This window comes from Telmatherina bonti, assembly GCF_933228915.1.
Source record: "Telmatherina bonti genome assembly, chromosome: 14".
Lineage (NCBI taxonomy): Eukaryota > Metazoa > Chordata > Actinopteri > Atheriniformes > Telmatherinidae > Telmatherina > Telmatherina bonti.
The window spans coordinates 68,269-84,556 of record NC_136612.1 but is presented as its reverse complement, the minus strand read 5'-3'; the positions used below and the strand labels follow the sequence as shown (position 1 = coordinate 84,556).

At 42.9% G+C, this 16,288-nt stretch overlaps 1 protein-coding gene across 1 annotated transcript; it reads left to right on the top strand.

The window, feature by feature from the left end:
- Positions 1-9,191: 9,191 nt before the first annotated feature.
- pyya (peptide YYa) lies at positions 9,192-15,718 on the top strand (the record flags this gene model as incomplete). The annotated part of the gene is made up of 3 exons (XM_079253330.1): positions 9,192-9,275; positions 11,119-11,306; positions 15,634-15,718. The coding sequence occupies exons 2-3, from the start codon at positions 11,119-11,121 to the stop codon at positions 15,716-15,718; spliced, it is 273 nt and encodes a 90-aa protein (XP_079109456.1). The 5' UTR covers positions 9,192-9,275.
- Between the last annotated feature and the right edge of the window lie 570 nt (positions 15,719-16,288).

The following is a 16,288-nucleotide window of genomic DNA, read 5'->3' as shown; positions in this document are numbered from 1 at the left end:
CCTGATGCCAGGTGTACATATGGACACTCTTATGTTGGAACATGGTGTTCGTTATGGACAATCCATGACGAGCACAGAAGTCCAATAACAAAACGCCATTTGGGTTCAGAGGAGGGGGACCATGCCTCCCAACCACTCCCCTCCAGGTCTCACTGTCATTGCCCACATGAGCATTGAAGTCCCCCAGCAGAACAATGGAGTCCCCAGAAGGAGCACCCTCCAGCACTCCCTCCAAGGACTCCAGAAAGGGTGGGTACTCTGAACTGCTGTTCGGTGCATAAGCACAGACAACAGTCAGGACCCGTCCCCCCACCCGGAGGCGGAGGAAAACTACCCTTTCATCCACCGGGATAAACCCCAACGTGCAGGCACCAAGCTGGGGACTGATGAGAACGCCCACACCTGCTCGGCGTCTCTCACCATGAGTAACTCCAGAGTGGAAGAAGGTCCAGCCCCTTTCGAGGGTTCTGGTTCCAGAGCCCAAGCCATGCGTCGAGGTGAGTCCAACTATATCTAGCCGGAACCTCTCAACCCCGGACACAAGCTCAGTCTCCTTCCCCACCAGAGAGGTGACGTTTCACGTCCCTGGAGCCAGCTTCTGCAGCCGGGGATCGGACCGCCAGGGTCCCCGCCCCTTGCTGCCGCCCAGCTCACACTGCACCCGACCCCTACGGCTCCTCCCGCAGATGGTGAGCCCACGGGAGGTGGGGCCCATGTAACCCTGAGCCCGACTGGGCCCCATGGGTAAAGGCCCAGCCACCAGACGCTCGCCCTCGTACCCCAGCTCCAGGCCTGGCTCCAGACGGGGTTCCCGGTAACCCGCGTCCGGCCCAGGTTTGACATCATCATAGGGGTCGATGAACCGTGCTTGGTCTGGTCCCTCCCCAAGACACCTGTTTTCCATGGGTGACCCTACCAGGGGCATAAAGCCCCAGACAACATAGCTGCTAGGATCTTCGGGACACACAAACCCCTCCACCACGATAAGGTGACGGCTCAGAGAGGGGATTATATATGAATATAAACACAGTGTATATTTTAACTTGCAGCAACTGTTTAACCTGCATCCTGTCTCACATCCTGCTGAGGAAACAGTGGCCACCTCCACCATATCAGGAGGTGGAGAGTTGGTCCTTGGTGACCAGAGGCTGAGAACATCACTCACCCCAAAGACATACATTAGAGGCACACACTTATGTCTACAGATTGAAATAAAAGAAGCCCATCTCATCTTCTATGTAGCAAAAAATTACTAACGTGGACTTTGACATTACGTTGGAAAAAAGAAAAAATATGGTAGCTATTGCTTACCTTTGTAGCTGTCTGTGGGAAATAAAGAGAAACAAATTAAATGTGAGTTATTTCTCTTTTATGGGCTGTTGAAAGGTTACTGATTCCATGGAGAGCCTGATATTTGCTGCGTGGCCAGAGATATACTCAGATAAATGACGGCTTGATAAGAAGTCGTTCGGTGAGTCCTCATCAGGGAATGAAAGCTCATCTACGCTATAAATTCTTCTGGTGTAAAACTGAATTATTTCTCTTCAAACATGATCGGACTGAGAGGTGAAGGACAGCCGCTGTCACACAGCTCCGTTAGACTCTTCAGGAAAACTTGCCGGGAAGCAGGTTATGTCCACAGAGTTACCGCGGTAACAGAACCAGAGTTTACTGCAAGTTACTTCTTTCTGAAACTTGAAACTTCAGTTTCCCGCATCTCAGGGTTAATTAACTTAATCTATCACATAACCCACTTTCTGGAATACATCTTAGAAACAGATTTTTCTGTGCCGGTCAACAGCTGCCTCGGCCCCAGTCATGTGTAGGATGTGTGTTTGTGTGTGTGTGGGTCAACTCTGGCTGTGTGCATGTGTAGTCTCGATGTGTTCAACTCTGTTTAGCTAGATAAACACCTTTAGACCACAAACACACGTTTTGAAAACTAACCTGATTCTCTGTTTCTTTGGGTGACTTCCTGCCTCCCCCTCTGTGTACTCCCGTGGTGACCAGCTGATACATTCCCTCCCTTCTGTCCTTGCTCCACCTCTTCTCATCCTTTGCTTGTCCCCCCCTCCTTCTTTCCTGTGTTAACAAGTGGACAAACTAGCAGTGATCTGTGTGCTGACGTTTTTAATTAATACTATATGTATCCAATTTATGCCTCAACAAAATCCAAAACAGATTAATTTAATCAAGGCAATTTGACAAGGGTTGACTATCTCTTCAGTGGGAAGTAGTTAAATATTTGTTAACTAAGATTTTAGACAAAGTTTTAAAATTAAAAAGCAAATCCATCTTCATAGATATAATGCTAGTACTAGAACCTCACCTTAATCTAGCCGTTTTCTCAGTCAAATGCAGAGAAGGCATTCATGAAGGAAACGACGCGTGGATTTATATCGGATGTCTTTCGCTTCACAGTTCAGCCAGTTTTCCTGCTTGTCTGAACCTTGGCTGTGCATCTGATGGAATCTGGATTGATACTGGCAAGGAATCTAATAGAAATGAAAACAGAAGTTAGTATATCTCTATCCCAGTTTAAACAGATATAATCTTAACAGAAGTCTTCTCATTACAGATCAAGAAATGTTTTAAAAATCGACCTGAAATGACATGAACTTGAAGAGTCAAATATTTTTGGCAAGGTTCCCCAAAACTGTTAAAACAGAAATTTCTTTGATGCCAATTTGAGTTATAAATACAACTTGCAATGCCCTCAATTAACCATTGTACGTACAAATTAGCGCCTGACTTATATGGAATTTTCGGCGTCGATGTCAGAACCAATATAAGGATCTTAAAAAGCCACTAACTGATACATCACTTATCAGACAAGATACCAGTTGGGCTCTAGTACAAATCCAAAGAGTATTGCTCTTTTGTCATTAATGTTACATGTCTGTATGTCTTACCTTGGACGAGCTGGCTGGAACTCTGAATTTCCCCTCGGGGATGAATAAAGTATCTTTGATTTTGATTGATTTGATTAGTTTTTCTCTGATTCTGTGTTTTCATCTCAGGATACAAATTAATATTATTTCACTACTATGAGGCATTCCTGGATTATTCAAAATATTTTTCGAGTTCAACGTTAGAATGTTATTGGGAATACCTCTGAACAAATTCCAGGGCTGTCATTGCTTCCACCTGATATTCAACATGGATTACATGGAAGCTAGGAAAGAGGACAGCCAAGGCAGTTGTGAAATCCGGCATGGAAGGAGAATGTGGGACTACAACATGATCCTCTATGAACAACATCCAGTTGTTTGCAGACCACACAGTGTCTCCTACAATAATCAAACATAAAACAATTGAATTACAAGTATAACACGTAGAAAAGGGGAAGAGGGGCTGTGGCCCCCATAAGCTTCCCCTATTAGGACACCCCTGGTCAGAACACTTCAGCAGGCCAAGCAAGACAGGATTGACAGACAGATTAAAAGGTTTATTGTCTCCTGTGCATTACAAAATGTAGTTCCCAGCTACTACCTGAAGTGATTTTGAGCATTAATCCGAGACTGGTAAAAACAAACAACTCTAATTTTTTAAAAAATAAATAAAAAAATAAACACTAAAAACACATTTGTCTCAGCTGTACACTTCTAGGAGCAAAGGAATTTATTTGCAAATGTCTCAGTTAAATATGAAGGATTTGTTCCAACAATGCTCCCTGCAACATTTCAACACTTTGATAAATCTTAAACACATTAAACAAAGTTTTTCACATTGAACAAAGTATTTCACATCTTTATTGGACTTTAGTTCAACCTCGCACATGTTTTTGTAATCCTGCTGATTACACCCTGCTGGACGTGAAAAAAAAAAGCCAATTGGAAAATATTTCAACGCTTTTTCCAAAGTGCAACTAAGAGTACTTGTGGTGTAGTGAGTAAGTCAATGTGCTTCAATACAGAAGTTCATGGGTTCCAATCTGATGTGGGGCAATTAGAAAAAATGTCAGTTGTGTTTTTTTTTTTTCTATTTCTTCTACTTATGCAATTTCAATTCAATCATTCAGCATAGTTCAATAAATGGTTATTCACTGTTGCTTTTATTTCAATAATAGCTGTTTCTATTTTTTTTATTTTATTTCAAATAAATTGGGCCCTCCAATTAATTGGTGTCATAATTTATTTAAAATATATTGATAACATCAACTGGCCAGAAAACATAAAATGGGATGTGAAAAGAAGAAAGAACGAAAAGAAAAAGAAAGAAGGCCGAATGAAGGGAGGCAGCTGTTGACTGCTATATTTCCCAAAGGTGAACCGAGTTTCTTGTTATGCAAAGTACAATTAAAATTAATGTAGTCCACTCCTCAGAGTAGAGCCGCTGCTCCTCCGCATGGAGAGGAACCAGTTGAGGTGGCTCGGGCATCTGGTCAGGATGCCTCCTGGACCTCCCTGGTGAGGTGTTCCAGGCACGTCCCTCTGGGAGGAGACCCCGGGGAAGACCCAGGACACGCTGGAGGGATAATATCTCTCAGCTGGCCTGGGAACGCCTCAGGATCCCCCCCGCAGAGTTGGCAAATGTGGCTGGGGAGAGGGAAGTCTGGGCTTCCCTGCTTAGGCTGCTGCCCCCATGACCCGACCCCGGATAAGCGGCAGAATATGGATGGATGGATGGAGTCTAGTGACTCGCTTTCATCTCACACCTGCTGGAAACATGATCTACATTCTAAAATATTTCTTGAACATCAACCAGGGAGGTACCGCGTTCACCGGCCCATAAACATGATACACAAGATTGCTGTATTTCACTTAAAACCCATATGAGGTCAGTTCTGCAACTTATTCTCTGTTTGAAGCTTCTTTGTATTACTCAAGCTTGAGATATGACATTAAGAGGTAATGACTGTTTTGTGATTACATATTAGTTTAAACTTTCCATCCTCTCCTCCCCCCTCTCCTCCAGGAGGAGTGCAATACAGGTAAGAGAAGATGACAGTCCGGACTGTTTTAAATAAATCAGTAAGCTATATCACAAGTCCCAATTCAAATTTAGTGGCCTTCCCAACTTCCAATTGGCATTTTGCCTAACAATCCCAGCCACCATCAGCCCACCCCACTCTGTAGCATCAGTTTCCACTTTCTAATATAGTTCTTCATATGCAACACATAATGGCACCCCAAGAATCTGACAAAGGTAGCTTATCTTTACGATGATTCGCAAGGAAGCACAGACTCAAGGAATGCTAACACAGCTTTAGTGTAGGACAAGGGGAAGGCCTTTCTTCAGGAGAAACCCTCTGCTTATATTGGATCATCCCTGCAGCAATACTTCTTTATATGGGAAGGCATGTCACAAGTTGCTAATTATACACTGTCCAAGCTGACTGCTGGTGTTGATACAGTTGCTATGTTACTTCAACAGATATAATTGTTTACCAGGTGCAGAAGTTGACCTTGGATCAAATCAAACTTCCACAGTTGCAGCTGAGCTCAGAAAACTCCGACCAGGAAACACTGTAGGTCCAGTTGGGGTATGACCAAGGCTCCTGAAAGACTGTGCAGGGCAGCTAGCTGTTCCTTTCCAAATGCCATTCTATATGAGCCTTAAGATGGAAAAAGTCCTGATTCTGTGAAAGACATTGTGTCTCATACTGGTGTCCAGAAAAGGGTGACTGGTGGAGCTGAATGACTACCGACCGGAAGCTTTAGACATCTCACATAATGAAGACCTTTGAGCGGCTCCTTGTTCGGCGCATTAGAATCCAGGTTGCTGAGGATCTCGACCTTCTCCTGTTTGCCTACCAGGAACACTTAGGAGTTGAGGATGCATTTCTTTACATGCTGCACATATGCCTACCTGGAAGTGCCTGGTTCTTATGTCAGGATCATGTTCTTCGAGTTCTCCAATGCTTTTAACACCATCAGGCCTCCCATACTGAAAGATAAACTTTTAGATATGGGGGTGGCCCCCTCCCTGACATCCTGGATTATGGACTATGTATGTACTTATGTATGTATGTATGTACATATGTATTTGTGTCTGAATGTATGTATGTATGTCTGTTTCATGGTTCATGCTCTGTCAACTTATAATTAGGCTAATTTTTCCAACTGAATTTCCCTTTTTGCACCTTCTCCTCACTTGTGTCTTGGTCTACTTAAACCCTCTACAGTCTTTGTTTTCCTGCCAGATGGCCAACAGCTCGCCTTGCCAATGTCAAGTCTTTCTCGCCCTGTGTTTACCGAGCTGGAGACACTCTCCTCCCATATTGATCGGAGGCTTTAAGAATGGATGTTGGAGAGGAGTTGCATTAACAATGGCCGCCTATGTTTGACCCACATGCAAGATCAAGCAATATGGAGAATAAGAATTAGTTTTATTGGAGAATGAAGGGGGTGGTTCCGGAAGACCCAATGGCAGGGTTCTCTGCAATGATAGATAGATGAGTGACAGAATGATGGATAGGATTTCTGGGAAAGTGATGATTGTCCTACTTGTCTGGAGTTGAATCAGGTGGTGTCAGGTGATCCGAGAGGACTGGTGTTGGTAGTGGGAGCCAGTGAGGGTCTTCTTGATGGCAACACCAAGAAGATCAGATCCGGAGGATAGCCAATGAAGAGAATGCCAGGTTGTTGGTTATTGAAGAAGTGATTGTTGGAGATGATTTACCGCTGGGAGGAAACCACAGGGAGCTCAGGAGATTCCAAGATGTAGTTTCTCTGGGAAAAAAAATCAAGAATTCTTAAAGTTTCTCACGAAAGCTAAAGGACACAGGAAATCACAGGAGGGCTTAGGTTTTACCACAAAGGCCCAACGCTCAAGCGATGAAGGACTGTCAGTCAGCTCCAGATATACTGCTGGGGAGTTGATCACCAATCATCTACAGATGTGCAGGGCAGCACACCTGTGGGGAAAAACATCACCCTCCAGAAAAGGTTCCTCTGGCACCTTCTGGTGGAACCTGAAAAATACCTCAGAACCCAGACCCCTGACACTTTTGCCGCTTCAACTTTACTCTTTCCTACAGACCAAGAACCAAAAATGTGAAGACAGATGCTCTCTCCAGAATCCATGAACCCCCGGAAGATTATCAGACCAAGGAACATGAGGACTTTATTCTGCCTTCATCTTTTTGGTTCTGTTCTTTCTGTCAAGGTCATCTAGTAACTGATTTCCATCAACATCCGGTGCTGGACAACTGCCCCAAGGATCATTTATTTGTTCCAGTTCATCTTTTCTCAGAGGTATTGTCTTTTTGGTACTGTTCTCATTCATACTGTCACAGAGATTAATTCGTCTCCAACTTCCAGTTCTGTAAGCTACTGGGTGAGTCTCTCTTTTTGCTTCCATCTGCAGACTCACGGACAGACTGAACACATCAATCAGGAGACAGAGACCAAGCTTCGCATTCTACTGAGCGTAATCCTTCTGAATGGTCACTGAATCTTCCATGGGTGGAGTACGTCCTTAACTTGCTCCCTTCCAGTGCTACCGGGTTGTCACCATTCTACACAGTGTTTGGTTATCAACCTCCAGTATTCAGCATCCAGGAGAAGACAGCTATGGTCCCCTCTGCTCACGCTGTTGCCCTTCGATGTCAACAGGTATGGAGACGGGCCCTACTTACCACATCTGCTGTTTATTCCAGGTCTGCAAATAGACGACAGATCCCTGCTTCTGAGTACCATGCGGGACTGAAAGTGTGGCTGTCTACAAGGGACCTTACCCTTTGTGTAGAGAACTGCAGATTGGCTCTTCATTTTATCGGCACCTTCCCCATTGCCAAGTAGTTAATCCAGAGTCTGTTCACCTGGGTTTGCCACAGACTCTGAGGGTTCTTCCCACCTTTCATGTCTCCCAGATCAAGCCTGTGACTACATCTCGCCTTGCTTCCGCTTCCAGGCCCCCTCTTCCCCCCCGGTTTGTTGATGGTGGTCTGGTCCACACTGTGTGTTGCATTCTGGGATTCCCTCCAGCTTCCAGCTATGCCTGATTGAGTGTCTGATGCAGTCTGTTGAGGGTGGGGTACTGTCATGATTCATGCTGTCATGCTGTCTTAAATAAACTAACTTGTTCCACCCAAACTTCCCTGATCGCTCCCTCTCTTCACCTGAGTCTTGCACTACTTAAACCCTCTCCAGTCCCTGTTATCCTGCCAGATGGTCAACAGCTCCTGTTTTATTGATATCCAGCATCTTTTCTAGGTTACTGATCTCTTGTCATTGATCAAGTCTCATCCCTGGATTATCCCTGCCTTGTCTTACCCATGTCGGATCCTTCTCGCCCTGTGTTTACCTGGAGAGCGACCTCTGCTCTGAATGAACATGGATGCTGGTCCGCCGCTCTCGGTTAAATAGTTTGAGCTCTTCCTCTCTCTGTATGACTATTGCCTGTTTCATTGACTACATAATCTGATGTTGGACTTGGGCTTGCTTATTGGAATTTTCAGATTCCAGCGAAACATAGTCTTGTACTGCATTTCTGCCCCACCAGACGGCTCCAAGCTCTCAATTACAACCTCCAGCTTTCAATAAAACCTTTTCTGGTGAAATGTTTACTTTGTGATGCGGATTTTCCACATCTTCAGGGTTATCCTCTACTGTCTGTTCATTTGTCTCACTTCTTCCAGGCAGGAAACTTTAGTAGAATCATGTCAAATAAGATCAGCCCAATCAAGAAGTTGACATAAAAAGGTGTTAAATAAGAATTGATGGCTGACCATGTCTCCATCTCATTAAGGCTTGCAGTTAATGCATGATTAGTCTACATGCAGCTCTCTGGAAGTGATTTCAACATGATCAGTGACAGGACAAGATCTGGTATCTGACTGGCCCCCCCATGAGGATTTGTCTCATTTTACCTTAAGATAGCCTGTAGATCCCAATGCTTATGTGTTTATCTTGTTTCATAGACAATTGAAGTCTTGATGATGGCCTGATGACCCACTTGGGACTACGTGGATATTTTCTAGATGACATTTCAAATAGTCAATTTTTATCCTGATGCAGTTTTCTGAGTTGTGGCCTGAAATGTCATCTATTGAGTCGATCAGAAAAACACAGTGTGTGACCGACTCATTACGTCTCCATCACCAGCATCTGACGCATTCCTCCCCCTCCATGCTTTCCTTTCCTTTGTCAACACTGTGTGACCCCTCCCTCTCTGCTGTCTATAAACTATATAGACCAGCTGTTCATGGGTTTGAAGTGAGGTGCTGCGACCTGCAGAGGAAAAGAGGATCGAGGAGGAGAGAAAAGACAGCTGCTGTAAGACCCCACCTGTGGCTCCAACTTCTTCATAGAACTCCAATCCTTCGAAAAGTAGGTCCCAGTAGTTTATTTTAAAAGAAGACTATTTTTCCCAGTTTATTTTCTGAATAGTTTACTGGGAAAATATAATCTTCAAATGTTGTTTGGATTGTTCTTTAACTTCCACATGCTGACTGAAATTTCTCGCAAATGTTAAACATGTTAAATTAGCAACATGGCAGACTGCTCTTATTTTATTGTTGTTCAGTTTGTTGTTTATGTACTGCATCTGACAGTTGTAATTCCAGCTGTTTTTCTATTAAAGAAGTATTTTCCAACGCAGACAGCAGTGCAGAGAAGTTGCCGACTTCAGTCCAGTAAAGCTAAGAAGCAGTAAGTAAATAAATGAGGCCAGAGGGAAATAAGTCAGTAAGATGAAGTTTGAGGACAAAAAGGTGAACATTTCTGAACATTTGTGGTCAGATCACCCAGGAATCATCACTCAGAAACGGTCTGCTCCTTTAAAACAGGCATTATTTAGATGACTAGTCAGTTTGTAATTAATAAACCTTTTTGAGTCTTGTCTGGTATTAGAATGTCATAACTGAACATTTGCTGTATCATTTTCTATGCCAGACTAATTTTCTTTGGTAAATGGATATTTTTTCTAAATTATGCTCATTTGGCTGTGACATGTGTCCAAAATACGCAAAGCCTGCTTCATTAAAACTTGAAACCAACTGAGCCAATGAGTTAAAGCTGAAATGTGTGATTCATATTTTACTTTCGGCCACTTTGGGAGACATTTCTCTATCTGGAGACGTTCATGTAGAGCAGCTGCAGGTCAGAAAGCATGTTTCAGGTTGTGCTCCACCACAAGCCAACAAGCTCTGAATGTTTGTAACTGTTTATCTTAAAGAATTGTGTGGATTTAATTGATTCTTTAAGATCAAAAAGACAAATTTGCTCCACTTTCATTTAAAAAGGTGATCTCTGAAAATATGACATTCAAAGCATTAGGCAACGTGATGTCAGTATTTCTATGGAAAAATACATTTGTTGTTTTCCATGAAGGATGTAACGGGATGGCATTTAATTTATTTAATATTTAAAATGAATACTTTTACTCATTTTAGTTTAAGACTGATTAAAAAAACAACTTGAATAATTTCATATTTGGTCGTTTTGGTGAGTAATGAAGTTTTAAAAAAAATAGATCTGCGAGGGAAAAAACAGAATTTTGATCTGCAGTCGTTGAACAGCAGTTTTTCTGTCCTCTAAAGCCTGCAACGGTTCATTCATCGAAGCATTAGGAGACGACAACTAGAATATGCCTGGAGGGGAAAATAAAATACAAAGGCTTTTATGGTGTAAAAATAAAAACTTGACACCCAGAAGAAGGTCCACAGTGGAAAAGTGATGGAAAGCATGAGAGAACTTCATGTTTGTGTCATTTCTGGCTCAGGGAGGGGGTACATTTATGTCCACACTGTTTTCTTTTGACTCACAGTAGGACTGGAAGCAACTATGTCCTTTGTGGGCAAAGATGTTTTAACAATGCAACACATCACAGATTCTAAATGGTTCCTGTCTCCTCTCATGTGTCCTCTGAAGACGTGTTGGTGCTGAATTCCCACAGGTCAGAACAGCAGTCTGATGAAAAGTTAGCCTGAAGCCATTTGTCATATTTCCATCATATATATTGACTTCTATGTGCTGTGAGGCAACCTGCAGCGAGCAGACAGCCTCAGGAGACGTGTGCCACCATGTTTGTCTTTAGAAACAGAAAACTAAGGCTGTCTGCCAAATCTGTCCAAAGCCAGACATTTCTGAGCAGTTATACCTGCCATTCGGAAAAACAAAAAAGACCTCAAAACAAGAGATTTTTACATTGTAAATATTTGTCCTGCTGCAGATGGTGACAATTCTGAAGCCGTGGACAATCCTGCTGGCCATCGGCCTGTGTGTGTTGGTGTGTCTGGGAGCACTGGCAGATGCTTACCCTCCAAAACCAGAAAACCCCGGTGAGGACGCACCACCCGAAGAGCTGGCCAAGTACTACACGGCTCTGAGACACTACATCAACCTGATCACCAGGCAGAGGTAAACTGGGACTCCAGGCGCGTTGGTTTGTTTCGGACAGACAGGAAGAAATAATCTCTCCTGCTTCATCCTGATAATTTTAAGTTCTTAAGGATTGAAGTTTTGCATAACCCTTCAGTGGTTCCATAAGTGGATCTTAAAAGGGTCCCTCTAGAAATTAAAAAGCCACAAACTTTTATTTTTCCTTTCAGTCCAGATTTTACTCCCTCTTATTAGTCATTATAGAGAGCAGAATTACTCCGAAGCCCACAGCTGTGTCAGAAGGTCACTGAAGCCCTCACACACTCATTACATTACCATCCTCTCTGCTAAACCTCCAGGCCTTCAAAACAATAACAGCAGCGACGATGAACCCAGAAAAATCCCAAATCCAGTTAGTGGCTGAGTGGACGTCTGCTGCCTCCAGGTGTGGGAGTGGAATATAAGGAGTCTTTTTATTTGAAGCCGTCTGGCTCATGAGCCATCTTTTCTTCATGAAAGTCAAATAGCTCATTGATATTTGAACGGTGTGGCAGAAGGAATGTCATCAGAAGTCAATTTGCTAACGGAGCAACATCACACACTGATAACGGTTTCCTTTCTGGCTGGAGACTTCCAGGTACCATGAATAGATCAGATCTCAGATGGTCTAAGCCTGATGACACAGCTACATAAAGCAGTTTACTGCAGGCGAGATGTGAAAGTCAGGGCAATGGATGTCAGGTTTTATGTCAGGAAACTGGTTTTATTATTCATTTCCCTTCATATCAGAAAGGTAAAATATTTTCATCTGCTTCAGACATCAAGCTTCTGTTGTGCTCAACCTGAAGCAGAAGCTGGAGCTCCTGGATGGCACGTCCAGTCAGTATGATGGTACTTCTGTTTACTTCTGTTTTCTTTGTCAGTCTCAGACTTTCTTTGTAAAAGCAGAATAAAATAAGACTACTGGAGAAGAAAAGGGGCAAAAAGAAGGTAAAGAATAGAAACATATGGATGAAAAGAAGAGGAAGACACGCAGCTATGCAGACAGTCAAGAAACGCAGAATGAAAGAAGATAAGATGCTGTTAGAGAGGAAACGTAAGCTGTGACCGTTTAACATGACAACACACACACACACACGCACACACGCGCGCGCGCACACACACACAGGGGGAGCGCTGAAGCATAAGATTGGTTTCATAAGGTGAAGAGGAACTCCTCATCTTCACTTAACGGCAGTGATTTTACAGTTGCATGTCTCTTTGGTGTCCAGACTCATCCAGACGTGGAAATCACAACATTGTGTCTGAAAAACGGCAAATTTCAATGAAACTATCCGTGGTTCCCATCAGAGATACTGGACAGACACACTAGTGATGTGAATAACTTCATCCAGAGTTAAAATACATCAGCTGTCTGTTTTTCAAATGAACATATAAAAGAATAAAGTATAAAAAACACTTGCAGCATTGATTTTCATGTACATTTAGTGTTTATGGCAGCACTAACTTTTAAATTTCACACCTTTTAGGTTTTATCTGTAAAAATGGCTGGTTAAAGCGTTACAAACACTGGGGGTGTCCCTGCACTCCAACAGTAATTTATCTGTTTTAAATGATCAGGTCAGCATATAAACGGCCTTTCAATATGTGACCTGGAAGTTTGTGATGCTGTGTTTTCAGATCATATGCCGATTTTATTTAATGTGCCTTTCCTGTGCAACGCAGATAAACCGTGCGCTCCTGCGCGCCTCTGTCGTGTCGTTAACTCGTCCACTGCGGCTCAGTTCTCCGCTGCTTTTAACCAGTCCATTTTATCTAGTGATTTTTTGAGCCCTGATTGTGACGTTGATGAGTTCGCAATTCGTCTTGATTCGCTCTGTGTGTCTATTTTGGACAGTGTGGCTCCGCTAAAAGCTAGGCGGGCAAAGCCTAAATCTGAGCCTTGGTTAAATGAGTCCACTCGCGCTGCGAGACGTGAGTGTAGGAGGGCTGAGCGCAGGTGGAAAAAGGATAAGTTGCAAATTTCTTTTCAAATGTTAAAGGCCAGTCTGCACAGATATCAGAAATGTGTAAAATCAGCCAAGTCAAAATATTTTTCTGATATGGTTACTGCTAACAGGCACAACCCACGTGCTCTCTTTAATTTGGTGAATGCTTCTCTTAATGTCCCCCAATCTGACAGCCTTGAAGCCTCACATAAAGTGTGTGAGAACTTTTTGAACTTTTTTGTGAATAAGGTTGTAACCACAGGGGCTCTTATTTCCCCTCAATCTGTCTGTCTGTCTGACTCTGTCACATGCACTGCCTTATTCTCTCAGTTGGAGCCTGTGACTCTCTCTATTTTGGAGAAGGTTGTTAGTGGAATGAAGCCTGCGGGCTCACCTGATGATTCCATTCCTCCGCGCCTCTTTAAAGAGGTGTTTCCAACCATAGCACCCTTTGTTGTACATCTTGTGAATGGAAGCTTGGTAAAAGGAGTGGTGCCAAAATGCTTTAAGCACGCTGTTGTTCAGCCATTAATAAAAAAGTCTGGCCTTGATAACAATGATCCTTCAAACTTTCGTCCAATTTCTAAGCTTCCATTCCTGTCCAAAATACTAGAGAAAATTGTATTTTGTCAATTGAAGGCATTTCTGGATGCACATGAGATCCCTGAAGTTTTTCAGTCTGGTTTTAAAAATTTGCACAGCACAGAGTCTGCTCTACTTAAAGTCTTTAATGACATTTTGATGTATACTGACTCTGGTCATACTGTTGCACTGGTTTTGTTAGATCTGACCGCTGCGTTCGACACAGTGGATCATGAAATCCTACTGTGCCGACTCGAGAACACAGTGGGCATTCACGGGGCTGCCTTGGAGTGGTTCCGTTCCTACTTAGCAGATACGAGTTTTTGTGTGAGATTGGGTGACTTTGCTTCAACCTCGGCCCCCTTGAATTGTGGCGTGCCACAAGGATCAATCCTTGGTCCGCTCCTTTTTTCATTGTATCTGTTGCCGCTGGGGTCTATTCTCCGAAGGCTTGGTGTGTCTTTTCATCTTTATGCTGATGATAGCCAAATTTACATTCCCCTCAAACGTCAAGAAAGCTTCAGTGCCACTGAACTCTTAAAGTGCACTGATGAAATTAAAATTTGGATGTCAACAAATTTTTTGCATTTTAATGATAAAAAAACAGAGGTTCTTCTTCTTGGACCTAGCAGTGTTGGTGATGCTGTCTCAGTTAACCTTGGATCCTTTTCACAGTTTGTTAAGCCTACTGTCTGCAATCTTGGTGTGAAAATGGATCAGGAACTTAAATTGGACAAACAAATTAGTGCTGTGGTGAAAGCAAGTTTTTTCCACCTGAGACAGCTTGCAAAAATAAGGTCCTCACTCTCACGACATGATTTTGAAATTTTGATCCATGCTTTTGTAACCACACGGCTTGACTATTGTAACGCCCTGTACTGTGGGATCAGTCAGTCCTCTCTCGCACGGCTGCAGCTGGTGCAGAACGCTGCAGCGCGTCTTTTAACTGGATCTCGAAAGTCTGACCATGTTTTACCAATCTTGTCTTCCCTTCACTGGCTCCCTGTCCGTTACAGAATTGATTTTAAAATTCTTTTATTTGTTTTTAAATGCCTGAACGGTCTGGCCCCTCGCTACCTGTCAGACCTGCTGGTGAGGTATTCCCCTACACGCTCTCTGAGGTCCACAGATCAACTTCTGCTTGTGGTTCCTAAGACGAAGCGTAAACTGAGAGGTGACCGAGCTTTTTCTGTTATTGGTCCCAAGTTGTGGAATAAGCTGCCCCTGTACATTAGACAGGCTGAATCGCTTCTTGTTTTTAAGTCTTGTCTGAAGACTCATTTTTTCTCTTTGGCGTTTTACTAATTTAAAGGGTTGTTTTACTATTAACAATGTGCTGATGCCCCAATTATGATGTAAATATGTATGTTTTATTGTTTCTTCTGTACAGCACTTTGGTCAACTTTGTTGTTTTTAACGGTGCTTTATAAATAAACTGGATTGGATTGGATTGGATTGGATATAAACGGTTAAAGTTACTGAAGTAATTACACATTTGTTAGTTTTGTGTAGAACTGAAGTTGCCTAAAAGATATGAGTGAAAAAGTGGAACAAAACAATGAATCTATGATTTATAGCAGTTTTTGAGTGGACTTTTCCTGTGACCAAAAGGGTTGTACAATTAAAAAAAAAGTTGAACTGAACTTTCAAAGTTCTTCAGAAGACATACATTCGAATTAAAAATGATCTTCCATGAGGTAACAACTAATAATACTCACCAAAAATGTACCCGAGTGGATAAAAATGGCCTTTCTAACCCTGACTCATCCCTGTTTTGTGTTTTTTGTGCTTTCCAGGTACGGAAAGCGTTCAGCTCAGGAGGACGCGATTGCAGAGCTGCTGTTTGGTGGCGAGAACAACAGAGATCAGAGGTCAAGGTAGGAACCCCCCTTCCTCCAAGAAATCATGTGACCACACCAGCAGTTTCATCTGCTTGTCTTCTTTCCTACAGATATAACGACTTGTACATGTGGTGACTCCGCCGTCTTACTCAGAGTATTCCCTTAGGGTGCATCCCAGCATGCACCTGAAAGAGGCCAATATGTCCGTCCGACCTCATCAAGACAACATGCGCATCACCGACCGACCAGGTCTCATCGTGTTTCACATGTCTGTCGTCACATCAGAGTTGTACATGAGTTATTATTTAACCACATCTGAGATGGGAGCAACCAGTCATGATGTGGACCATCGTGTGTGTGTGTGTGTGTGGGGGGGGGGTAACGTCTTGATGTCCATAATTGTCTACAGGAGGAAATTCTTGTATCACTGTTGCAACTATTACATCAGATCAAGTAAATAAAACAGTTTTCTGTGATACTCAATTTGTCGACAAGTTTTTTGTGTTTGAAAGGAAAAAATAAATAGATCAGACATGATGTTTGGGATTATAGATAAATGCTGCAGATGAATGTGATGCTAAATAGTATGGGAGTTTGCCCAACCAGTTTA